The sequence below is a fragment of the Triturus cristatus genome, chromosome 8 (assembly GCF_964204655.1).
Source record: "Triturus cristatus chromosome 8, aTriCri1.1, whole genome shotgun sequence".
Classification (NCBI taxonomy): Eukaryota; Metazoa; Chordata; class Amphibia; order Caudata; family Salamandridae; genus Triturus; species Triturus cristatus.
Window position 1 is genome coordinate 338550131 of NC_140591.1, and position 26646 is coordinate 338576776.

The following is a 26646-nucleotide window of genomic DNA, read 5'->3' on the forward strand; positions in this document are numbered from 1 at the left end:
AAAAAAACATACTTTCAGACAGCCGTGTTGCGCTCTTCTGCTCCTCTCCTCTTCACATGCACAGGCTCCCGGACTGCCCTGCAGCCAATCCTGAAGCTGCTCTCAGGTTTGAAAGCAGCTTCAGGATTGGCCCGAGTGCCGTGAATTTGCACTACCGGACAGACTGGGAGCCTGTGTCTGCTCTCTCCAACCCGGCCATGCAGCTCGGGTTGGAGACAGCTTCAGTGCACATTACGGTTAGGCTGGCCTGAGATGGCTGACCAAACAGTCATGTGCACTGACAACAGTGCCCACTACTCCTGTCATTCCCCATGGCCCGCCCCCAAGACTCAGCACAAAAGGAAAAATAAAACTATAATCAAGCATGTTTATTATCGTTTTATTTTTCCTTTCCTGCAGTTTGAGGCAGCTGGGGAGATGCTCCTCCGCCGCTGAATACATTTAAAAGTGCTAACTTTGGGAAATGTGCAGAACTATGGCTACAGGTCTGCAGGGGAAGCAGCATGTCCCCTGAAACCAAAAGAAAAACACATTTACAGGGCTGGTGTCACAAAAAAGTTTGTGCAATGCTACATGTTGAAGCTGCAAACACAAACTACAAGAATGTACTGGTGCCACTGAGGTAATTTGCAAAACTTTCCTTTTGATGCTCCACAGAGCCCAGGTGACAAAGACCTGCATCTGCGGCAGCAGGCTTCTCTTCCTAGAAAAGCAGTTTCTAAACTGTACCCATCTGTGATTGAAGGTCATGCAAATAAACTATTAGCAATTTGATTCCCCACTCAAAAATCCTTAACACAGAAGAACCCAAACACTGCCATTAAATAGTTTTTAAAATCAGTCAGTCCGATGGGCCAAACTCTCATAAATTTTGGGAAAGATAGCAATGTACAAGATGTACGAATCACCAGTGGTCTTTAACCTTCAGAAATCCTCATTGGAGAGTGAATAAAACCTGTTCCACATCCACCCGAAGAAATCGACATGGGGCATGGGGTAGCAGTATTCTAGATGATAAGACAGACTAAAAAAAGTTATTGGTGGTAACAGGGTGTACATTTATCCCAGAGGCTGACCGGATGATTAGACTAAAGTTGCGCTGAATAGTGAAGAGACGTCTACTCATAGTCTACTTGATGTCACAACAAAGAGACAGTTTCCTATAAGGAAGCAATAAGCAGGTAAAACATGCAATGCGATAACATGTACAGTAGAATGGGATGGAAGGGAAAACATAACATTGCAAATGCCACATTGAAAGTTAAGTCAGTCCTGGAACTCTATTGTCTCGGAGCGTGTGTAGATTGGGAGAATAAACTGGTACATGTACTGGTTAATCTAATGTGAGAGGAATATCAAGAGTTTTGAGAACTTAATACAGCCTACTTAATCTACACCACTTTTAACACCTTAGAATTCACTGCACAATGTGCATACATACAAGGAAATGAGCATTCCAGAACACTACTGTTGAGAAGCCAACATGGTTACATTCTACATCACAGGAATCTCAACATCTTAAAAGGTTATACTATGTTTGCCAGACAGACGCTTGGAGGGCTGAAAAACAGGAGAAGGAGAAGTGAGAAGCCTGGAAAAGGAACAGGGGTTCCAAGCCTGAAGGTTTCCTGGGGCAGAACAGGGTAACCATAAGCAAAAAACCCAGGATCGTACTAATCAAATACCTCTACATGATTAAATTATTCAAGAGCTAGTCTGCAGTAGACGGCCAGGAGGGACATAACATGGATGTGCCCATACACTCAAGGATTTTAGCTGGAGGTATTAGATCAGCCCTCAGATGTGGTGGGAAGGCAGGGTGAACTCGACCCAAAATTGGTTCTGCTTTGCATCTGGGGGAGACCAGGGACAGATATGAGAAGGTACACCAAGAGTCGGATAAATCTGGCACTAATGACCAGCAGCAGGGATATAGCGAAAAACGTGATATATTAAAAAAAAAAAAAAAAAAAAGAAAGAAAAAATGAAAGCACAAAGTTTAACCATTTGGTAGAGGCAGTCAGACGTAATTGCCAGGGCTGGAACACTGCTACTGCGCTTTTGTTACAAGGGGCCGATTTTGCAGCACTGCTGCAAACCCGACCCCTAGCAACAAAACCGCCCCCATGGTACAAAACCAGCCACCACCCTTCCGGCTCACCGTGGAAACGCCCTGTGCCCGCTACAACCAGTTCGTTGCTGGTGGCCAGGCCTCAGTAATCAGACAGGGATGTGAAACGTTTTAAATGAACAATTGATGCAACTGGCCCTTCTTTTGTAAATTAGCCTTAGTCCCGCACTAAAAGAAACCGTCCTGCTTGAACTTCCAAGCCGCATCCTCTCTGAACGGGAGCACCAGCTTATGCCTTTTTTGGGCTTTATCAGCTAGATGAACTTTGAATCCTTTGGCACAGTAGGATTATAAACAAAATAGGTGAAGTTATTGAATTAATTTGGGCTGGATCACACCAACTGGAATAGTGCACCAAGGCTGTTTGCATATAGTAGACTGAAAAAGAATATGGACTGGAATGTGGCTCAGAGTAAATACAAAGCTTTGCATTTATATTATTGGTTAATTGGGTGCTATGGGCGTAGTTAATTTAGTGTCTTGGTAACAGCATGAATCTATTTACAGTACAGTTTGCTGCATTAAATCTGTAGGCCAGTCACCTCAGTGTTCCACACCCTACTTAAAATAAGCCAACACATTTGAAATAGTATACCTTAAAACCAGAACACAAGCAGCCACCAAAGAATAAGCCAGCAGAGTTCCGATGGACATCAAGTCAACAAGATCCTTCAGATCGAAGAGAAATGCCATAATAGCTGCAGAGGAAAAGGAAAGTTGACTTTGGTCAAAAATAGTTATAGGCTGTTCCAGCTTAAGCATTAATATGCATGTATTGCAGATGGGCTAAGTTTTCATCAAGTACAATCATATCAGATTGAAAGTGTTGACAATTGACATTTTGGCTAGCGGAATAAGACGGGTATATAAACTTGCTAGTTATATTTTAAGCAGTACAAAAGGGGGTGGTGATGGACGGAGCATCAGAACCAATCAAACACTCACACCCAGTCAACAGATCCGAGTTTGATCCATCACCGTTCTTTAGCCCACTCTGCCACCCCAGTTCAGACATGGCCATATGCAAATCAGTCTGACCCTGTGCCTCATGGGAGCAGTCCAGCCCGAACTGCCAAGCCATGCCTTCCCTGGACCAGAAACAAGCTTCCTAGGACCGGTTTCTGGCATTTCAGCCGTCTTCAGCCAGGCTTGCATGAATCCAGTGGCAAAGTGAGCAAGGGACTCACGTCTGAGCATACCCTGCCAACTTATGGCGAACAAAGCGGTACAAAAGGGGGTGGTGATGGACGGAGCATCAGAACCAATCAAACACTCACACCCAGTCAACAGATCCGAGTTTGATCCATCACCGCTCTTTAGCCCACTCTGCCACCCCAGTTCAGACATGGCCATATGCAAATCAGTCTGACCCTGTGCCTCATGGGAGCAGTCCAGCCCGAACTGCCAAGCCATGCCTTCCCTGGACCAGAAACAAGCTTCCTAGGACCGGTTTCTGGCATTTCAGCCGTCTTCAGCCAGGCTTGCTTGAATCCAGTGGCAAAGTGAGCAAGGGACTCACGTCTGAGCATACCCTGCCAACTTATGGCGAACAAAGCGGTACAAAAGGGGGTGGTGATGGACGGAGCATCAGAACCAATCAAACACTCACACCCAGTCAACAGATCCGAGTTTGATCCATCACCGTTCTTTAGCCCACTCTGCCACCCCAGTTCAGACATGGCCATATGCAAATCAGTCTGACCCTGTGCCTCATGGGAGCAGTCCAGCCCGAACTGCCAAGCCATGCCTTCCCTGGACCAGAAACAAGCTTCCTAGGACCGGTTTCTGGCATTTCAGCCGTCTTCAGCCAGGCTTGCTTGAATCCAGTGGCAAAGTGAGCAAGGGACTCACGTCTGAGCATACCCTGCCAACTTATGGCGAACAAAGCGGTACAAAAGGGGGTGGTGATGGACGGAGCATCAGAACCAATCAAACACTCACACCCAGTCAACAGATCCGAGTTTGATCCATCACCGCTCTTTAGCCCACTCTGCCACCCCAGTTCAGACATGGCCATATGCAAATCAGTCTGACCCTGTGCCTCATGGGAGCAGTCCAGCCCGAACTGCCAAGCCATGCCTTCCCTGGACCAGAAACAAGCTTCCTAGGACCGGTTTCTGGCATTTCAGCCGTCTTCAGCCAGGCTTGCTTGAATCCAGTGGCAAAGTGAGCAAGGGACTCACGTCTGAGCATACCCTGCCAACTTATGGCGAACAAAGCGGTACAAAAGGGGGTGGTGATGGACGGAGCATCAGAACCAATCAAACACTCACACCCAGTCAACAGATCCGAGTTTGATCCATCACCGTTCTTTAGCCCACTCTGCCACCCCAGTTCAGACATGGCCATATGCAAATCAGTCTGACCCTGTGCCTCATGGGAGCAGTCCAGCCCGAACTGCCAAGCCATGCCTTCCCTGGACCAGAAACAAGCTTCCTAGGACCGGTTTCTGGCATTTCAGCCGTCTTCAGCCAGGCTTGCTTGAATCCAGTGGCAAAGTGAGCAAGGGACTCACGTCTGAGCATACCCTGCCAACTTATGGCGAACAAAGCGGTACAAAAGGGGGTGGTGATGGACGGAGCATCAGAACCAATCAAACACTCACACCCAGTCAACAGATCCGAGTTTGATCCATCACCGTTCTTTAGCCCACTCTGCCACCCCAGTTCAGACATGGCCATATGCAAATCAGTCTGACCCTGTGCCTCATGGGAGCAGTCCAGCCCGAACTGCCAAGCCATGCCTTCCCTGGACCAGAAACAAGCTTCCTAGGACCGGTTTCTGGCATTTCAGTCGTCTTCAGCCAGGCTTGCTTGAATCCAGTGGCAAAGTGAGCAAGGGACTCACGTCTGATCAAACCCAGATCTGTTGACTGGGTGTGAGTGTTTGATTGATTCTGATGCTCCGTCCATCACCACCCCCTTTTGTACTGCTTTGTTCGCCATAAGTTGGCAGGGTACGTCCATCACCACCCCCTTTTGTACAGTTATATTTTAAAGCAAAATAAAACAGCAGAAACTGCATTTGATGGGAGGAAATTTGTACCACAAATTCAATATCAAGCAATAGCAAAACTAGACAGAAAAGCACATTTGAGGTGAATGGGATTCTCCTGAAATGCATTTTCTTTTTATTGTGTTAGACATTGTATGCATTGTTTTTGTTTAGGTGGTTTTTTTTATATACGACTGCTTCCTAGCATGTACCATAACAACCACGTTTGAGAATGCATTATACACAGCATATGGGACTACATATGGGTGAGGCAGAACAGTTCTTTTGATTTCAAGCCCGAGAGGGAGTTCATCTGTGGAAAGGAATATGCTACTTACCAGTATGCATCTGTTCTTGGCATGTAGAGCTGCAGAGTTGTACACTTTTGCATAGATCGCAATCTGGTGTTGGGCCCGGATGTTTGCAGTTTGTTTTTTGTTCTTTGGACAGTCTTTGGAAGTCACGAGTTCGGTGACTCCTCCTTCGGTCCGTACTGCGCATGGGCTTCGGCTCCATCCTCAGATTGTTTTTCGCCAGCAGGGAAATGATGGAGCGTAGTGATAACAGTGAGAAACCCATGTGTGTTGTATCTAAATAAGATAGACTGGAACGGATACAGGTAGCCGGGGAGGCGGGTGGGCGTGTACAACTCTGCAGCTCTACATGCCAAGAACAGATGCATACTGGTAAGTAGCATATTCCGTTCGAGGCATATGAGCTGCAGATTGTACACTTTTGCATAGATTATATAGCAGTACCCAGCCCTAGCGGCGACCACCGGTATCCGTTGCAGCGGTTCGAAATGGTGTCTTTAGTACAGCCTGGCCCACACTAGCTTGTTGCTTGGAATGCACGTCTACACAGTAATGTTTTGTGAAGGTGTGCGGTGTTGACCATGTGGCTGCTTTGCAGATGTCATCTAAGGGTATGTTCCCTAGAAAAGCCATAGAAGCCCCTATCTTTCTTGTAGAGTGGGCTTTAGGTGGAACAGATATTGTTCTTTTTGCCTTGTGATAACAAATTTGTATGCACTTTACAATCCACCTGGCTATCCCTGATTTAGAGATGGGGTTGCCTTTATGCGGTGGAGAGAAGGAGACAAACAATTGTTTAGTCTTCCTGAAAGGTTGCGTTCTTTGTATGTAGTACAGTAAAGCCCTCTTAACATCAAGTGTATGTAGAGCCCTTTCTGCAACAGATTGAGGTTGCGAGAAAAAGACAGGTAATTCCACCGATTGATTAAGATGGAAGGGGGAAATGACCTTGGGCAGAAATTTTGGACTTGTACGAAGTATCACTTTGCTGTGATGTATTTGTAAAAAGGGTTCCTGTATAGTGAACGCTTGTATTTCACTAACCCTTCTAAGGGAAGTGATAGCTACGAGAAAGGCTGTTTTCCAGGTGAGGAACTGTAGCTCACATTTATGCAGTGGTTCGAAGGGCGGACCCATTAGCTTTGTAAGAACTACATTTAGATTCCATACAGGAGAAGGTGGTGCCCTGGGCGGAATTATGCATTTAAGGCCTTCCATAAAGGCTTTAATAGCGGGCACTCTGAACAGTGATAAATGCTGTCTGTTTTGCAGGTAAGCAGCAATCGCTGCTAGGTGTAGGCGTATGGAAGAATATGCCAGGTTACACCTTTGAAGATGGAGTAGATAGCATATAATGTGTTGTATGGATGCATCTAAAGGGTTGATTGTATTGTTACGGCAGTAAACAACAAATCTCTTCCACTTTGCGGCATAGCATGCTCGAGTGGTAGGACGTCTGGCTTCCTTGATAATATTCATGCAGTCAGGGGGAAGGTTAAGGTACCCAAATTCTAAGATTTCAGGAGCCAGATCGCAAGGTTGAGCTGAGCTGGGTCCGGGTGTCTGATTTCGCCATGGTTCTGAGTTAGGAGGCATGGGGACAGGTGCAGTTTTTGATGTGGTACCACTGATAGCTGTAATAGTGTGGTGTACCACGGCTGCCTGGCCCATGTTGGGGCTACCAGAATGAGCGTGAGGGAGTGCTGTTGTAGTTTCCTGACCACTAATGGAATTAGTGGGAGAGGTGGAAAGGCGTATGCAAATCTGCCTGACCAGTTCATCCATATCGCATTGCCTTTGGACAATGGGTGTGGGTATCTGGCGGCGAAGCTTGGGCATTTTTTGTTTTCGTGGGTGGCGAAGAGGTCTATCTGAGGATGCCCCCACTTGCGGAAGAATGGGCGAAGGACTTGTGGATGCAGTTCCCATTTGTGTATTTGTTGCGTTTGTCTGCTGAGCAGATCTGCCATGGTGTTTTGAATGCCTGGGACGTGCTGTGCCAGGAGAAAGATGTTTTGTGGAATTGCCCATCTCCATATGCTCTGTGCTAAGCGGGAGAGCTGGGGAGAGTGTGTCCCCCCCTGTTTTTGAATATAATACATTGCAGTCATATTGTCTGTGCGAATGAGGACTGCTTTGGCTGAAATCTGTTTCTGAAAGGATGTTAGGGCTAGAAAGATCGCCAATAGCTCCAGATGGTTGATGTGGAGCGATTTTTGCTGTGGCGTCCATAGACCTTGCATTGTGAGGTGTAGGAGGTGCGCTCCCCAGCCGGAGAGCGATGCGTCCGCTGTTAGAATCACCTGAGGAACCGGGTCCAGGAACGGCCGCCCTTTGGAAAGGTTTGTGGTGTTCCACCACTGCAGAGAGTGATGGGTGCGGCCGTCCACCAACACCAGATCCGTCAGCTGTCCCTGGGCCTGGTTCCACTGTCGTGCTAGGCACTCTTGGAGTGGACGCATGTGGAGTCTTGCATGGGGCACTATGAAAATGCAAGATGCCATCATCCCTATTAGCTTCATAAACACTCTTGCTGGGAGAGAGTGCTGAGCAATGAACGTTTGGCGAAAGGCTTGTATGCTTGCAATCCTGGCTGAATTGGGATAGGCTATACCTTTGGAGGTGTCTATAGTGGCCCCGAGATATTGCTTTGTGTGAGATGGTATGAGGTGGGACTTTTGGTAGTTCACCGTGAAGCCTAGCTGGTGGAGCAGTTGGATGGTGCTGTTTGTATGTTGCACACATTGGTCGTAGGACGCGGCTTTTATCAGCCAGTCGTCTAAGTAAGGGAAGACGTGAATATGTTGACATCTGAGGTGTGCTGCTACTACCGCTAGGCATTTGGTAAACACCCGTGGTGCGGTGGTGACCCCGAAGGGGAGAACCGTGAATTGGTAATGCTGACCGTCCACCACAAACCTGAGGTACTTCCTGTGAGAAGGGTGTATTGGAATATGAAAGTATGCGTCTTTCAGATCCAAGGTAGTGAGAAAGTCTCCCTGACAGAGAGTAGTGGGAGGACTTGTTGTAGGGTGACCATGTGGAAATGGTCTGAATGTATGTATGCATTTAGAGGCCGGAGGTCCAGAATGGGCCGCAGGGTCCCGTCTTTTTTCGGTATTAGAAAATACAGAGAGTAGACCCCTAAATTTTGCTGATTGACGGGGACCTGCTCTATAGCGTGTTTTTGGAGGAGGGAGATCACCTCCTGTTTGAGCAGTGTGGAATGTTCCTGTGACATTGGACGGTGCCTTGGTGGGATATTGGGTGGGGTAGATGTTAGCTCGAGACAGTACCCTGACCGAATAATTTGGGTCACCCATTTGTCCGATGTTATGGACTCCCAGGCGTGAATAAAGTGTTGTAGTCTGCCCCCGACCGGAGTGGGATGGTCTGGGGGGAGCGAGGGGAAGTCATTGTGCGGGCGGTGTGGCAGAACAGGTGGTGTTGGTTTTGCCCCTGCCCTTATTGTTGTTGCCCCTGTATCCACCTCTTTGGTAGCCCTTTGAGAAGGTATTTTGAGGAGGGGACTTGTAGGAGGTAGAGGCGCTATCGGTGGAGTAACCTCTGCCTGTGCTACGAAAGGACGAACGTCGAAAGGAGCGTCTAGGGGTTTGGGATTGTAATGCCCCCATAGACTTTGCTGTGTCCGTGTCCTTTTTCATTTTTTCTAATGCTTCGTCCACCTTCGGCCCAAATAGGTGTTGTTGGTCAAAGGGGCGATTTAGTATGGATGCCTGGACTTCTAGTTTAAACCCTGAGATCCTGAGCCAAGCATGACGGCGAAGCAGGACACTAGTTTTTATAGCTCTAGAATCAGTGTCCGCTGCATCGAGGGCACATTTAATGGAGGTGTTAGTAATGAGCTTTCCCTCTTGTATTAGGTCATGAGCTTTACGTTTGTGTTTCTCCGGGAGGTGTTGGATAAGAGCCTCAAGCTCATCGTAGTGTGCTCCGTCATAACGCGCAAGTAACGCCTGTGTATTCGCAATGCGCCAGATGTTTGCGGCTTGCGAGGCAGTGCGTTTACCAGACGCATCTAAAAGTTTTGATTCCTTATCTGGCGGTGGAGCCTCATCTGAGGACTGGGAGTTGGACCGCTTTCTAGCTGTGGACACAACCAGGGAATCTAAAGGAGCAGGGCCTTTAATGTATGCAGGATCTGTGGGTGCTGCTTTGTACTTTTTTTCTATTCTGGGGTTTAAGACCCTGGCCCTGACAGGGTCTTTGAACACCTCTGCAGCATGTTTGGTAACACCCTTAAGCATGGGCAAGATGGCTGTGGATTTATCCTGAATATCAAATGTATCCAGTAAGAAGTCGTCTTCCACTGGTTCGCTATGTAATTCCACCCCATGATAGTGTGCTGCCCGCTGCACTAAGTGGTGAAACCCTAGTGAGTCCTCCGGGGGAGATGGCCTGGATGGGTAGAGGTCATCTTGGGGCACATCTGGTATGTCAGGGTTTTGGTAATCCTCCCATGGGTCTGGGGTCCCTGGGGGTGTGGGGTCCATCGGGGCGTCCGCTGGATCATAATCTGGATCCCCGTAATCCGGTTCTGGGGATGGGGTTGGGGAGTGATGAGGCAAGGGTGGCGGAGACCTGGGAGGGAGAGGAGGTGGAAGAGGTGGAGGAGGCGGAGGAGGTGTAGGAGGTGGTGGGGAGGGCACTCTGAGAGGAGATGTGTCAGAGTCCTTCCGTTTGGGCGGTGGAGGAGGAGCTGGTGTGTCAAGACGTCTTTTCTTGATAGACAAAATCAATAGCCCAGTCTTTGGATCCTTTGATAAGGTTTTTTGAGAAGGATCAGGTGTAAAAAGTTCCGCTGGCGCCGATGTTTTCGGAGCCGAGGACTTGGGTGGTTTCTCTGCGCCATGCTTTTTTGGAACCACCGGTTTTTCGGCGTCGAGGTAGGCTTCGACGCGGGAGCGTCGGTGCCGAGGGATTTATGCTTGTGTTTCGTCGGCACCGAGAGTCCAGGCTTCGGCACCGGTGGCTTCGGAGTCGAGCTGGGCGTCACTTTCTTCGGTGCCGAACGGTGTTTATCGGCACCAGGAGTAGGCTGGCTCGAGCCCGAGCTGCCGTGAGACTTGTGATGCTTCGACACCGGGCCCGAAGGTGGGGTGATAGAAGCTGCATGTTTGGTTTTCCCTAGGCCCGGAGGCGAAGGTGTAACCTGAGTCTCTTTGGATATGGGCGCGGGGGTGTGAGGGGGTAGAGTACTCACGACCCTCTGCGCCGGTGTGATGTCCTCCAGGTCGGAGTCGTCGGCCTCGGAAGCGCTGATGATGTCTTCCTCCTGCTCGGTGTGTTGTTGCCCCGAAGCTCCGGTGTCGTCTCCGAAGATGTCCGGCGGAGCCGCGGTCGATGAGTGCGCCATGGTGCGTCGAGCTCTTCGATCCCGGATGGTCTTTTTTGATCGAAAAGACTTGCAGGCGGGGCAGTCTCTGACCTCGTGTTCTGGAGAGAGGCAAAGGTTACACACCTGATGGAGGTCGGTGTGGGGAAATTTAGACCCACATTTTGGGCACTTTTGAACGGAGTCCTTTCCATCGGCCGGGACCGGAGTCGAGGAGGGCCCGAAGGCCGGTGCCTATGTGTGGAATCGAGAAAGTGCCTCTACGAGAGATGAAGAAGATGAAGAAACTCTATGAACGAGGATTTTCCGTCGAGGCTGGAACCAGAAAAGTTCGAAGCCGGAGCACGAAGTATCACATCCGAGCCCGATGGCGGAAAAAAACAATCTGAGGATGGAGCCGAAGCCCATGCGCAGTACGGACCGAAGGAGGAGTCACCGAACTCGTGACTTCCAAAGACTGTCCAAAGAACAAAAACAAACTGCAAACATCCGGGCCCAACACCAGATGGCGATCTATGCAAAAGTGTACAATCTGCAGCTCATATGCCTCGAACAGGGACCTTCCATAGATACCTGCAACTGAGCTAGTGGGTCTGATTTCAGATAGAGAGTAAGGAAGTTAAAGGTGCCACGATCCCACAGTACACACCACTGAGTCAGGGAGTTGAGGAGCAATACAGGAATGAATTCCTACAGTAGCATAGCACCTTGGAAGAAGTAAACAGTGAAGCATTGCATGAACACATTATCTTCAAGAGTTTTCTGAACAGCAGGTTGTTTAGCTGAGAGCATTCAAGCACCTGTGACTAGCTTTTTTATAATTGTATTAAATACTTTGACATTTTTTTTCCAAAGTTGAGAGTTTGTGTACTTCGGAGGCTCCTGATGACTACACTTCGATTAGTGTTCCATTGTGAACCATGAAAACGTGTTATAGGTATGACCCTAAATCACTTGAACCTGCTTGAACAGATTATCTTCAGGAATTTGCTGGACAGCAAGTCATTTTGCTGTACTCTCTAGCCTGGACTATGGGCATTTAATAGTCTTAGCCGTTGACAAGTACTGCGAGTGATCATATCCATTACTTTGGCTCTTGCACGACAACTGGAGGTTTCCTTGTGTTCTGTTATTGTTGCCGATCCAGTACCTTCAATTAGTGTTCAATTGTGAACCTTGAAGAAGTACTGTAAATATTAACCAAATTCACTCACATTGGCTCAGTCTGGCTGACTGCAAAGGGACAATCATTCTGTTCTCTTCCAGCTAGGTGTCAGATCAAATATTTGCAATTTTGGGGACGAAGGTCTAGTGATAGAGACCCTCAAGCGCTTCAGTCATTCTAATATAGTTAAACGGTGATGAACGATAGCACCAAACCATATAAAGCACAACAGCTTGGACAAGAACTGCAACAATAGGACTGTGAGATATCAATGAGATTATTTCTTGGAAGAACAAAGGTCTGTTCTATATCAGACATATTTAGCATTTTGCACTTGGGCTCACCTGCAATAACTCCTGAGGATATTGTGGCTATGATGGGTGTTTTTGTCCTTTCGTTGACCTTGGCTAAAACTTTAAATAAAAGCCCGTCTTCAGCCATTGCAAAAATAACGCGAGGCATTGGAAACATTGACCCAAGAAGACTGTGGGGGGAAAAAAAGACATTTATTTCAACATTATGAAATTTCTTATAAAGAGATCCAGTTACTTCCTCGCTGATAGGGGCAAGTTGGGGAAAAACACTTTACAGAAAAGAAATAGTTATCGCAGTGGGAACTCAAAAGACCCATATAAAACAAACAGCCATTGTCCATAATACACCCCCCTTCATTCTGCCACATACGTGTAACTCATGTAAACCACCTGCACTTTGCCTGCTAAGCCAAAATAACTTAAGTAGGTTCTCACACTGACATAGTATCACAAAATCTGAGCCTTCCTTGACTTTGTGTCAAATTCAAACATTTTTAAGCATGCACACAAGTGTCACTTATGGGTGTAAAAATATGTACCCGTTTGTAAATGGGAAATTCTGATTCACAGAATGAGGATTTGCATATGGTGATTAATTGCTTAACCCTTTCGCCGCGGCAGGAATTCCGCCGCGGCGCTGGGGGGGTTTGGGGGCAGTTGCAGTGGCGCTGTGCTCGTGACGGAACCACTCCGTCACCGGTGAGCTGTGCTCATGACGGAGTGGTTCCGTCACGTCTCCGCCCACTGCGCTAATCGCCCGCACAGGCGGGGAATTAGCGCCGCGTGGGCGGAGCGGCTGCCAACGGCCGCAGCATGACGGAACCACTCCGTCATGAGCACACGGCACCCGTGGCTCATGACGGAGTGGTTCCGTCATGAGCACGGAAAGGGTTAAGTGGAAAGTGCATATCTGGCTGACTTGACAGGAAAGGGTGGATGACTGAGAGAAGACAAGGACATGGTTCTTATGAGAAGGGGGAGAACATTGCAAAAGTTGAACTCTTAAACAAATTGAACATTTGAGGAATTCACAAATTCTTAACATTTTGCCAGTAGTTTCCAACCCTGGAAAACGTGCAAACGTTTTCATCAACCCACAGTTGAGGAAAGAGTACGATCAGCGTCGGAAAGTGGGAGGCGTGAACCCAAATCTAAGATGGTGAAGGGAAAGAGTTCCCGCCATTTAAAAAACACAAAAAACAAAGAAAAAACAATATTTTCCAGTAAACATGGCAAACAATCTACTAAATTAGATAGTTCTTAGTACAATTATGTAATGCGTGTGGTTCAGGTGAACTATTTATTGGTAAGAAATACACAGACCACTCGCTCTACTGACTAAACATAGATGTGCACCAGTTTTTTCAATCATACAAACCTATTTTGACTTGAAAAGCTCAAAATGGGCTGCAATGTTAAGCAGCTTCCATTATAAATATCCAATTTGGGTATAACATTCAGTGTAACAATTCCACATAGTTTTACAACAATGTGTGATCTAGTTGTCTCAGTATCGTAACTTGGCTGTCGTCAGAATAATGGATCCAGGACATCTATTTTTCAACTGAAGTCCAAATATGTGTCAGTATAGCATTTAATTGTGGACTCCTTGAGACAGCATTAACAAATGTTTCCTCTATATTATTCTGTATGCAAGCATGCATAAATGTGTGCCTGTAAGTTCGGAATCTTTTAGTGCCTGCATGTGCGGATGCATTTTGTCAAATCAAGAATATTCAGTTGGTGCAGAGGAATGAGACTGCATGTCAGGCAGGAGTAAGAATGTGAGCTTGTGGTCTAAACGGACAGAGGGTTAGAGGCATGGATCTAGGGTTGTCAAGTTTCCCCAAATATGCCTTTACATGGTGCTACCCAGGCTCCTTCATGCATATATTGCTACAAGCTCCGAATGACAAAGGACGTGTCAACTGAACCAAGTCCTACTTTGGTCAAATGCACTGTTTCTAGCTGTACCATCAGGATGCACTGTAGAAGTGGCTCGCTGGCCTCAGATCTGGTGGTGCCCAGTGTGGCATCCTTTGTTGGCGGGCCCTCACCTAAAAGAAAACACCTCCTTTTCCACATATTCCCTTACTTCCACGCTCCACCAGTGCCCCTCATCACTCCATAACCCCTCTCTCACATGCATTTCATTTGTTTGTTAGTAATATTCATACCAGTGTAGGGTGTCCTAGCACTTTATCACACACAATATACAGAGCCAATAAACCATACGTGTGTAAACCAGTATATAGGAAATGTTACATATAAGACAACGAGGATTACAAGGTGCAGGAGTTAAATCTCGTGAATTCTAGCAGGCAGTATATTTTAGGAGTGGTCAAAGAAGTAAATAAACCAAGTTTGCATGCAGCTCTTTTATGACAGTTCATAGCTCACTGGGCTATATTAGGGTGGCAACTTGTAAACTGCAAGTGATGAAAAGATCACTGTGACAAAATCAGTAACCCATCGAGGGACCCACGTAGTTGTGTAGGCCTACAAATATCTACACAACAACGGACCCAAATACCTCAACGACAGAATCAACTTCCACATACCCAAAAGAAACCTCCAATCTTCCAACCTCGCACTGGCCGAAACCCCGCACATCCACTGAGCCAGAGCAGGCGGAAGATCCTTCTCTCACATGACAGCCAAGATCTGGAACGAGCTACTGGCAGACATCAGACGCGCCCCCTCCCTGAACACCCTCAGGAAGACCCTCAAGACCTGGCTCTTCGGCTAAACAGATCTGCGCACCTTTCCCCCTCAGCGCCTTGAGACCCTCATATGTGAGTAGTGCGCTTACAATTTCCTGATTGATTGAAAATACTATTAAGTGATTTGCAAGGTACATGTTCTTTGGAGCAGGCACATTAACCCGTTGTGCTACTTAGTAATGAGTGGAAACTGCCACTAGACAAAATATCTCTCTCCAGCAGGAACATTAATCACAAGAGTTAACTTGACATTTTGACTGTTGCCTAAAAACTGCTGGGAACACAAGGAACTCTGCAGCAGGTCCTTTTAAAACCTGTGTTAATTCTAAACACAGCTACACGTATGGATGCACCTGTCGCAATGCCCTAGATCTGGCTCTCCTCCTCTGACCAATTGACGAGTGTATGTAGGACTGTAGAAAGAGGGAATGAAATGAATAGACTGTGTTTAGAGGATGATCTCCAAAGTCCTGAGTTCCATAAAATGAGAATGGGGGGAAATGGATGACTCCGGGCAAATAAAGCAGACTAGTTCACAGAAGGTAAATGCTACTTACCAGTATGCATCTGTTCTTGGCATGTAGAGCTGCTGCAGTCACATTATTGCATTAGATTGCCGCCTAGTGTTGGGTCCGGATGTTGCACGTTGTTGTCTTGGAAGAGTCTTCGAGATCTCACGAGATAGGTGACTCCTCCCCTGGACTACAGTGCGCATGGACAGCTCCTCCATCGTCAGATTGTTTTTCGCCATTGTGGCAAAGATGGAGGATAGTAATAGAAAGAAAGGTGTCCATGTAAATGTATCTAAATAAGATAGTACTGCAACTGTGCTCGGCACCAGGGAGGAGGGTAGGCATGTGACTGCAGCAGCTCTACATGCCAAGAACCGATGCATACTGGTAAGTAGCATTTACCGTTCGAGGCATATGAGCTGCTGCAGTCACATTATTGCATAGACTGTATAGCAGTTCCTCCTCTAGTGGTGGTTACCGGTGGCAGTTGCAGTAGTTTGGAAAAGTGTTTTAAGGACAGCCTGACCTACAGAAGCTTGTTGTTTGGCTTGCACATCAACACAATAGTGTTTAGTGAAGGTATGTATGGTAGACCATGTAGCTGCCTTACAAATGTGTTCTAAGGGGATATTCCCTAGAAAAGCCATGGATGCCCCCATTTTGCGCGTGGAATGTGCTCTTGGGGGAATAGTTAATGTGCGTTTAGCTTTTTGATAACATATTTGTATGCACTTAACTATCCATCTGGCTATCCCTGCCTTTGAGATAGGGTTACCCTTATGAGGTTGACAGAAAGACACAAACAACTGTTTTGTCTTTCGAAATGGTTTAGTTCTGTCTATGTAGTAGAGTAGGGCCCTTCTGACATCCAGTGTTGGGAGTGCCCTTTCAGCTACTGACTGTGGTTTTTGAAAAAAGACTGGTAACTCAATTGATTGGTTAATGTGAAAACTAGTTCTGACCTTTGGTAGGAATTTAGGGTTTGTCCTGAGAACTACCTTATTTTGGTGTATTTGCATGAAAGGTTCTTGAATTGTCAGTGCCTGCAATTCACTTACTCTTCTGAGTGAAGTAATTGCTATTAGAAATGCCACCTTCCATGTTAGGAACTGCAATTCGCAAGAATGTAGAGGCTCAAAGGGTGGCCCATAAGTCTAGTAAGTACAATGTTAAGATTCCAAACTGGAGAAGGTGGAGCTCTTGGAGGGATTACTCTTTTGAGCCCTTCCATAAACGCCTTAATAGGTGGTATGCGGAAGAGAGACACGTGTTGTCTGTTCTGGAGGTATGCTGCAATAGCAGCTAGGTGTAATCTGATAGATGAATATGCTAGATTACATCTTTGTAAGTGTAGCAGATAACAAATTATGTTTTGGACAGAAGCGTCTAGCGGATTGATTTGATTATTTTGGCAGTAAATAACAAATCTTTTCCATTTGTTTGCGTAACAGGCTCTGGTAGTGGGACGTCTTGCCTCTTTGATGATATTCATACAGTCAGGAGGCAGGTTAAGGTATCCGAACTCTAAGACTTCAGGAGCCAGATTGCTAGGTTCATTTAATTGGGGTCTGGGTGTTGTATCACTCCATGGTTCTGTGTGAGTTGTTTTGGAGAGAGGTGTAGTCGTTGATGAGGGATGACAGAGTTCTAGGAGTGTTGTGTACCATGGTTGTCGTGCCCATTAGGGAGCAACCAGGATCACTGTAAGTGTTTGTTGCTTTAGTTTGCGTACCACTAATGGAATGAGTGGGGTTGGCGGAAAAGCGTATGCAAATCTGCCTGACCAGTTCATCCATATCTCATTGCCCTTCGACTGCGGGTGTGGGAACCTGGCGGCGAAAGATGGGCATTTTGCGTCCCCATGCTTGAAAGAACGGGAGTAGGACTTCTGGGTGAAGTTCCCATTCGTGGATCTGTTGACTGTGTCTGCTCAATAGGTCTGCAATCTGGTTGTTCACTCCTGGGAGATGTTCTGCTAGAAGATGGATGTTTTGTGGAATGGCCCATCTCCATATGCTTTGCGCTAGGCGTGAAAGCTGCAGAGAGTGTGTCCCCCCCTGTTTCTGTATGTAGAACATTGCTGTCATATTGTCCGTCCGGACTAGGACAGTCTTGTTGGCTATGTGTTTTTGAAAGGCCTTCATTGCCTGAAATATTGCCAGTAATTCTAGGTAGTTTATGTGGTGTATTTTTTGGTGCGGTGTCCATAGACCTTGCACTGTATGTTGAAGTAGATGGGCTCCCCACCCTGTGAGTGATGCGTCTGTTGTCAACACTACCTGTGGAACTGGCACTTGGAACAGTCGTCCTTTTGAAAGGTTCTGTGTGTTCCACCACTGCAGAGAGCGATGGGTACGACTGTCTACCAACACTAGGTCATTTAGTTTCCCTTGAGCCTGGTTCCATTGTGTTGCTAGGCATTCTTGTATGGGACGCATTTGTAGCCGACCATGTGGGACTATGAATATGCAAGATGCCATCATGCCTATGAGTTGCATAAACACTCTTGCTGTCAAGAGAGTCGGAGGTTGGAATTTTTGGATCATTGCTTGAATGTTCTGTATCCTGGCTGGAGATGGGTAAGCCTTTGCTACTGTGGAGTCTATTGTTGCTCCCAGATACTGCTGTATATGGGAGGGTTGTAGATGGGATTTTGGGTAGTTGAGGGAAAATCCCAGATTGTGTAATAGATGGCTAGTGGTCACAGTGTGCTGCAGACATTGGTGATGTGATTTGGCCTTTATCAGCCAATTGTCTAGATATGGAAACACATGAATATGTTGTCTCCGTATATGTGCTGCCACTACTGCTAAGCATTTTGTGAACACCCTTGGTGCTGTTCTTACCCCGAAGGGTAGGACTTTGAATTGGTAGTGCTGTCCCTGCACTACGAATCGGAGGTATTTCCTGTGTGCGGGATGAATGGGTATATGAAAGTATGCGTCTTTCAGATCTAGAGTGGCGAGAAAATCGCCTTGCTGTAGTAGTGGTAGTACTTGTTGGAGTGTGATCATGTGAAAATGATAGGAGTGTATATAGTGATTGAGGGGACGAAGGTCGAGAATGGGCCTGAGGGACCCGTCTTTTTTGGGGATTAAGAAATAGAGGGAGTAAACTCCCTTTCCTTGTTGCTGCAGGGGAACCGGTTCTATAGCGTGCTTTTGTAGCATTGCTAAGACCTCTTATTGCAATAGTATGGTATGTTCCTCTGACATTGGTCTGTGTTTGGGTGGTATGTTGGGTGGGGTAGATGTAAGTTCCAGACAGTAACCAGAATGGATAATGTGCTTCACCCACCTGTCTGTTGTTATGGATTCCCAGACAGGTAGGAACTGTGATAATCTGCCTCCGACTGGTGTTAAGTGGTCTGGAGGCAGGTGTAGGAGGTCACTGTTTAGGAGTGGTGGAGGTACGATTGTTGTTGTTACCTCTACCTCTGCCTTTAGTATTGTTTCCTCTATATCCTCCTCTGCCTTTTTGAAATGTGTTTTGAGAGGTAGTTTGGAAAGGTTGAGAGGTTTGTGTGTTATTGCCTCTCCCTGTACCTCTATAGGAGGATCTACAAAAGGAACGTTTGGATTGGTAAGACTGCAGTGCACCCATAGACTTAGCGGTGTCAGTGTCCTTTTTCATTTTGTCTAGTAGGACATCTGTTTCAGGCCCGAACAGGAAATCTTGGTTAAGGGGTTGATTGAGAATCGTGGTTTGCACCTCAGGTTTGAAACCTGATATGCGAAGCCAGGCATGTCTTCTTAACATTACGCTTGTATTGACTGTTCTAGAGGCTGTGTCAGCTGCATCTAGAGCACACTTTATCGAGGCATTAGTGATGAACTTTCCTTCTTGGATAAGATCAGTTGCCTGTTGTTTATATGGGTCAGGGAGATGTTGTAGCAGCTCCTCTAGTTTGTCATAGTGTGCCCTGTCATATCTAGCTAACAATGCTTGTGTGTTAGCTATTCTCCAGGTGTTGGCTGCTTGTGAAGCCACCCTTTTCCCGGATGCCTCTAGTAGTTTGGACTCTTTTTCTGGTGGTGCGGCATCGCCAGTGGTTTGTGAGTTTGCCCTTTTTCGTGCATTGGCAACTACTAAAGAGTCCAGCTGTAGTTGACCCTTGATGTATGTAGGGTCGGAGGGTGCTGCTCTATATTTCTTTTCCAGTCTAGGGTTGAGTATCCTAGCCCTAATGGGGTCTTTGAATATTTCTGGTGCAGGTTTTAAAACCCCTTTGAGCATGGGTAAAGTGCGGACACTTCTTTCTGTGGTTGGGAAGGTGTCGAGGGTCAGCATGCATATCTACCCCGTGGAAACTAGCAGCCCTGTCCACTAACTGATGAAATGCAATGGTGTCATCAGGAGGGGATGGTTTTGAAGGGTATGGTGTGGGGTCTAGAAGAGGTGTGTTATTGTCTGGTGAATATGGGTTTCCCCATGTGTCCCGGTTGGGATTTGGGTCATCAGGATCGTCATAAGGGTCTTGTGGATCATTATCTATGTCCTCATCTGGGTTCCCAACAGGCTGTGGAGGCATGGGGGGTGTGTATGGCACATAAGGCAGAATAGGAGAGAGAGGAGGAGGGGTGACAGGCCTAATAGGAGAAGTAGCAATGTCCTTCCTTTTTAGAGGAATAGGAGAGGGTAATGCAGGATGAATTTTCCTCTTGTGGAGCACCACATGACCTGTGTTAGGGTCTATGATGATTCTTTTCTGTTTTGGATCGACAGGATCCGGAAAAAACAGCTCCTCCTCTGTATTTGGTGGTTTCGGCACCAAAGATTTGTGGTGTTTTTTGCTGGGAGTCGAAGGATTTGTAGGCTTCGGCTTCGACTTATTTGGCTCGGGAACCTTGTTTTTGTTCGGTTCGGAGCTTTCTTGACTTAGACGTCGGAGCTTTCTTGACTTAGACGTCGTTTTTCGGATCGACCGTTTTCTTGGGTTCGATCTGTTTTTTAGGCTCGGTGACCTTTTTGGAGTCGTTAGTCTTTTTTGGGTCGATATTTTTCTTGGGATCGACCTTTTTCGACTCGAGAAGCTTCGGCTCGACGTTTTTGGGAACGGTCGAGTCTTTCGGCGCCGGAGCCGGATGTGTTTTTCTCGGCGCCGAAGGCATTTTGGGTGTAGGGAGATACGGTTTGCTCGGTCCCAAGCTACCGGAAGGCTTTTGTGTTATCTTTGGAGCCGGGCCCGAGGGTGGGGCTTCCGAAGGGATGTTTCGATCGTGACGAAGGCCTTGTGGCGATGTCTTGACCGGAGCCTTATGTGGGGTGATTGGGACAGGGGCATCGGTACTCACGTGCTGCCCCGCTGGGATTGGGTCATCTGAGTCCGATTCTTCGACTGTGAAGAGCTGTAGATCGTCAGAGTCCTCGGCATCCGAGGGTCGAAGATATCGTCCGGTTCCGGTGCTGCTGCTTGTCGATGCATCGCTTGTCGATGGGCCCTTCGGTTCCTGATGGTCTTTTTGGAATGGAAGAGTGCGCAGGCTGAGCAGTCTTCTTCTCTATGCTCCGGAGATAGGCATCTGTTGCACACCGGGTGATGATCCGTGTGTGGGTATTTAGCACCATAATGGGGGCATTTTTTGAAGGGGGTCCTTTCTATGGGCCCGAGGCCCGAGTGGCGTCGATAGGCCCGGAGGCCTGCGTCGATGGAAATATGAGAAAATAAAGTCCCGGAAAGTTCTAGGGTATCGACCGGAGAGCAATCCCGTCGAGATACTTGGATTTGCCGTGAAGAAAGTTGAAAACTTCGGAGTCGAAGTTGGCGTCGCAGAAGTACATCCGAACCCGATGGCGGAAAAAAACAATCTGACTATGGAGAAGCTGTCCATGCGCACTGTAGTCCAGGGGAGGAGTCACTTATCTCGTGAGATCTCGAAGACTCTTCCAAGACAACAACGTGCAACATCCGGACCCAACACTAGGCGGCGATCTAATGCAATAATGTGACTGCAGCAGCTCATATGCTTCGAACAGAAACGATTCACAGACTTTTCTGATGAGGCATTTTAGTTTTACTCTGACAGAATCTTAATGGATTATTAGTTGGCGAGCACTACACTTTGGGGGTCCATCAAACATGTATTAGTATTTTTTTTAACTGTTTAGGTAGCAAAAACAATGTGCACACAATATGCTTTGCAGAGCTCATGGAAAATGAAGAGTATCTAATTAAAGCAGACAGACTGTGGAACTTACAACATTTGTGGACATTACGGTCAGTAGAAATCTGTGCATCATGTTCACTTCATGAGGTGCAGATGACCAGTGTGAACTGATTTAAAGGTATTTTTTTGTGGGGCCTGCCATGGGTACTGAACAGAAAAGCTTTCTCATTAGAAACAGCATAATGGTTCACTGGGCTGATCAGTAGTATAATCTCTATGTCGATTAAAGCCTGTGGATGATAATTAAGGAAGGAAACACTAACACTATACAATATATTTAAAGTGTGTATGTGTTTGTATGTATACACACACACACACACACACACATGTAAAATGCTACTTACCAGTATGCATCTGTTCTCGGCATGTAGACCTGTAGATTCATATACTTGTGCATAGATTGCCATCTAGTATTGGCTCCGGATGTTTGCACTTTGTTTTTCTTCTGAGAAGTCTGTCCAGTGACGAGGTAGGTGACTCCTCCCTTAGATGATAGTGCGCATGGGCATCGACAACATTGTTCGATTGTTTTCCCGCAGAGGGTGATAATGGAGCCAGTAAGAATAGTTAGGAGATGTCCATGAACGTAAGCATCGAAGTAAGATATAACTGCAACAGGTATAGGTACCCGGAGAGGCAGATGGGCGTATATGAATCTACAGCTCTACATGCCGAGAACGAGAACAGATGCATACTGGTAAGAGGCATTTTCCGTTCGAGGCATATGAGCTGTAGATCATATACTTGTGCATAGACTATACAGCAGTTGTCTCCACAAGCAGTGGTTAACCTGTAGCTGCTGTAGAAGTCTGAAATAGAGTCCGCAAAACTGCCTGGCCCACCTTAGCTTGTTGTGTTGCCAACACATCCACCGAGTAATGCTTGGTGAATGTGTGAAGAGTAGACCTTGTTGCAGCCTTGCATACGTCGTCTATGGGTATATCCCCTAGGAATGCCATAGAAGTCCCCAGTTTACGTGTAGAGTGTGCTCTAGGGGGAATTGGTAATGTTCTTCTAGCCTTTGCATAGCGTATTTGAATACACTTAACATTACACCTTGCAATACCGGATTTTGATATGGCTTGTGTGGTGGAGCAAAGGCTACAAAAAGTTGATCAGCGTTACGGAAAGGTTTTGTCCTTTCAATGTAATACAGCAGTGCCCATTTGACATCTGGTGTGTGTAGAGCACGTTCTGCCACTGAATCTGGTTGAGGGAAGAAAGCAGGTAACTCAACCAATTGATTAATGTGAAAGGCAGAGACAACTTTAGGAAGGAATTTGGAGTTGGTTGAAGAACCACTTTGTTTTGTTGCATTTGCAAAAAAGGTTCTTCCTAGGTTAATGCCTGTATCTCACGGACTCTTCTGAGTGATGTGATAGCAACTAGAAAAGCCACTTCCCAGGTAAGAAATTGTAGATCACATCTGTTCAGTGATTCAAAGGGTGGACCCATTAGTCTGGTGAGACTAATATTGAGATTCCACACTGGGGCAGGGGGACGTCTCGGTGGAATAACTCTTTAGAGTCCCTCCATACATGCCTTAATGACAGGTACTCCAAATAGAGAAAGATGCTGCCGATTTTGAAGGTATGCAGTTATTGCAGCAAGATGTAAGCGGCGAGAAGTGTATGCTAAGTTGGAACGTTGTAGATGTAACAAATTGCATATAATGTTTTGTACCGAACAATCAAGCGGGTTGATGTGATTGTTATTACAGTAAATCACAAACCGCTTCCACTTGGCTGCATAGCAGGCTCTTGTGGTAGGGCGCCTAGCTTATTTGATAATGTTCATACAGTCTGGCGGTAGATTTAGATTAAAAAAAAAATAACACAAAGAAGGGAGAAGAGGGTCCAATGGAAAAGGTTTATGGACCTGCAAGGAAAGAATTCCCTATTTCAATACAGTAGTAACACACAAAAATCATTGGGTATGTGTAAAGTAGGCAAGAAATAAACAGATAACTAATACGAGTCCCTTAAAGGACGAATACCCTCTCACACCATATGTGTCATGCTTCATCATATGGGCTTCTCCTCCTAATGGGAAAACCTAGTCCCATTGAGGGCTACAACCTCCTCAATATGAGAAAGAAGCTCAGGGATGTTTTTTTAAATATTTCGCGAGGATGCTAAAATCCCATAGACGGATGATAGTGTAGTAAGGACACAGCGGAAGTGAAAGGTGCTCCAAAATAGTGGTGAGGTTAAAACTACCTAGTGGGGGCAAAAAGATTCTTTATTCGCTTGCTCACACTGGTAGAGTTAAAATCAATGCAGCGAGCAGTATAGATATAAACTGCTCGGTATCATAATGAGGTCAACATGTTTCAGCCTAAGCGATCTCAATTTAGTGGCCGCCTTGCTGGTAAGTTTTGCGACGTCGAGCTCGCGATCACGGAGGGTTTTCTTCGAAAGGAACGACTGGCATGCGTCGCAGTCTTTTTCGTCGTGTTCCGGGGATAGGCAAAGGTTGCACACCTCGTGCACGTCGGTGCGAGGGAACATAGCGCGACACCTTGGACATAACTTGAATTGAGTCCATTCCATCAGCTGCGACCAATTCGGGCGCGGGTATGTCCAACAGCCTTCCACGAATGTTCCGGCCAAAGATTTTCTAAAGTAAAAGATACGGGGAGAAGGGGAAACGTGGCCGATTAACAATACAGTCGAGGGTAGTGGATTGCGCGTCGAAGGGGGCCTGAAGAATGGTGCCGAACCGGAGCGCAACAATTCACATCCGAACCCCATGGCGGAAAAAAACAATCTAACAATGGAGTCGATGCCCATGCGCACTATCACCTAAGGGAAGAGTCACCTACCTCGGAATTGGAAAGACTTCTCCGAAGAAAAACAAAGTGCAAACATCCGGGCCCAACACTAGATGGTGATCTATGCACAAGTATATGATCTACAGCTCATATGCCTCGAACACATATATATACGGACAACACCGGCAAAGCAGTCCTTTTCACAGCTGTCCCACTGTTCATGCCTTACGCGTTTCGAAGTCATTGACTTCTTCCTCAGAAGCTCGGGCGGTAAAGTAAGGCGCAGTCTGGTCACAGCTCCTCCTCACACGTGGAGCAGCAGCGCAGGATTGAGGACACGCTTACAAACAGCGGCCCATCCAAGGGCTGGAAATAGACCAACAGTTTAAAGCGCTTCCATCTGTGGTATGAAAGACTGGCACTACGAATTCCATAACCCCATGCACAGTCTTAATTGAGCAGCCCATGCAGGGCGTGCAATGAAGGATATTTAGGGAGGAGCTGTGACCAGACTGCACCTTACTTTACCGCCGGAGCCTCTGAGGAAGAAGTCAAGCACTTCAAAACGTGTAAGGCATGAACGGCGGGACAGCTGTGAAAGGGACTGCTTTGCCGGTGTTGTCCGTACCTAATAAAAGGCTTCAGAATAACTTTGGTGCCGGTTGACGAATCTTTGCAAAATTTTCAAAATGTTGGTCGCGCTCCAGTCAGTTCCTATCCTGAAAGTTTCGAGGAGATTTGCCACGCGAGGGCCGAGAAAAAAAGGGGGGTCCCAAAACGTGTTTTCTCCATGTTAATTCCCATAGGAAATTTTACACACGACTACAGCCCAAACTGCTGAACGGAATTACACCACATTTGGCAAGAAGGTAGTCCGTGGTTCAGAAAGACATTTTTTTTTTTTTTTTAATGGTGTAAATCCGTTCAGTAGTTTGAGTGATTAAGAAAATAGAGGTCGGAAAATCATTTTTCCCATAAGAAACTTTAGACACGGTTACAGCCAAAACTGCTGAACGGAATGAACATCAAATTTGGCAAAAAGGTAGTTCTTGGTTCAGAAAGCGCCCTTTTTTTAAACGGTGTAAATCCGTTCAGTAGTTTTTGAGATATTAAAGGACAAAAACTTTATATATCTGGGCTGGACCTAACTACACAAGGACGAGCTTGGCTCTAATTGGCTGCCAACACTTCAGTCCAGAAGTGTTGGCAGGCATCTTGGTGCAATGCTTTTTAGGTCTCGCCTAGCGACGCAGTGCATGCGCTGCCACTACACAAACACCACTGCACTGCCCTAAACCCTAAAACACTACCCCAGCAAGACCCCCAACACTGCACGAACATTACTGCACTGCACTGCCCTAAACCACTACCCCCAACACTGCACGAACACCACTGCACTGCCCTAAACCCTGAAACACCACCCCCTACACTGCCCGAACACAACTGCACTGCCCTAATCCCTGAAACTACACCCCCTGCACGACCCCCTACACTGCCCGAACACCACTGCACTGCCCTAAACCCTGAAACACCCCCTGCACGACCCCCTACACTGCCCGAACACGACTGCACTGCCCTAAACCCTGAAACTTCACCCCAGCAAGACCCCCTACACTGCCCGAACACCACTGCCCTAAACCCTGAAACACCACCCCTAGCACGACCCCCTACACTGCCCGAACACCACTGCACTGCCCTAAACCCTGAAACACCGCCCCCTACACGGCCCGAACACCACGGCACTGCCCTAAATCCTGAAACACCACCCCCATGCATGACCCCCTACACTGCCCGAACACCACTGCACTGCCCTAAACCCTGAACCACCACCCCCATGCACTGCCCGAACACCACTGCACTTCCCTAAACCCTGAACCACCACCCCCCTGCATGACCCCCTACACTTCCCGAACACCACTGCCCTAAACCCTGGAACATCACCCCCAGCAAGACCCCCCTACACTGCCCGAACACCACTGCCTTAAACCCTGAAACATCACCCCCAGCAAGACCCCCCTACACTGCCCAAACACCACTGCACTAAACCCTGAAACACCACCCCCTGCACGACCCCCTACACTGCTCGAACACCACTGCACTGCCCTAAACCCTAAAACACCACCACGACCCCCTACACTGCCCGAACACCACTGCACTGCCCTAATCCCTAAAACACCACCCCCAGCACGACGCCCTA

The 26646-nt window shown here is 47.1% G+C and overlaps 1 protein-coding gene across 2 annotated transcripts in view; it reads right to left on the minus strand.

The window, feature by feature from the left end:
• The window catches only part of SLC7A1 (solute carrier family 7 member 1), a 509165-nt gene that overhangs the window by 114667 nt on the left and 367852 nt on the right, over positions 1 to 26646 (minus strand). For both annotated transcript variants that reach the window (XM_085621651.1, XM_085621652.1), the window contains exons 8-9: positions 12305 to 12444; positions 2727 to 2829 (exon numbers count right to left, since the gene is read on the minus strand). In XM_085621651.1, the coding sequence (XP_085477777.1) occupies positions 2727 to 2829; positions 12305 to 12444 (243 nt within the window). The remainder of the gene's footprint in view (positions 1 to 2726; positions 2830 to 12304; positions 12445 to 26646) is intronic.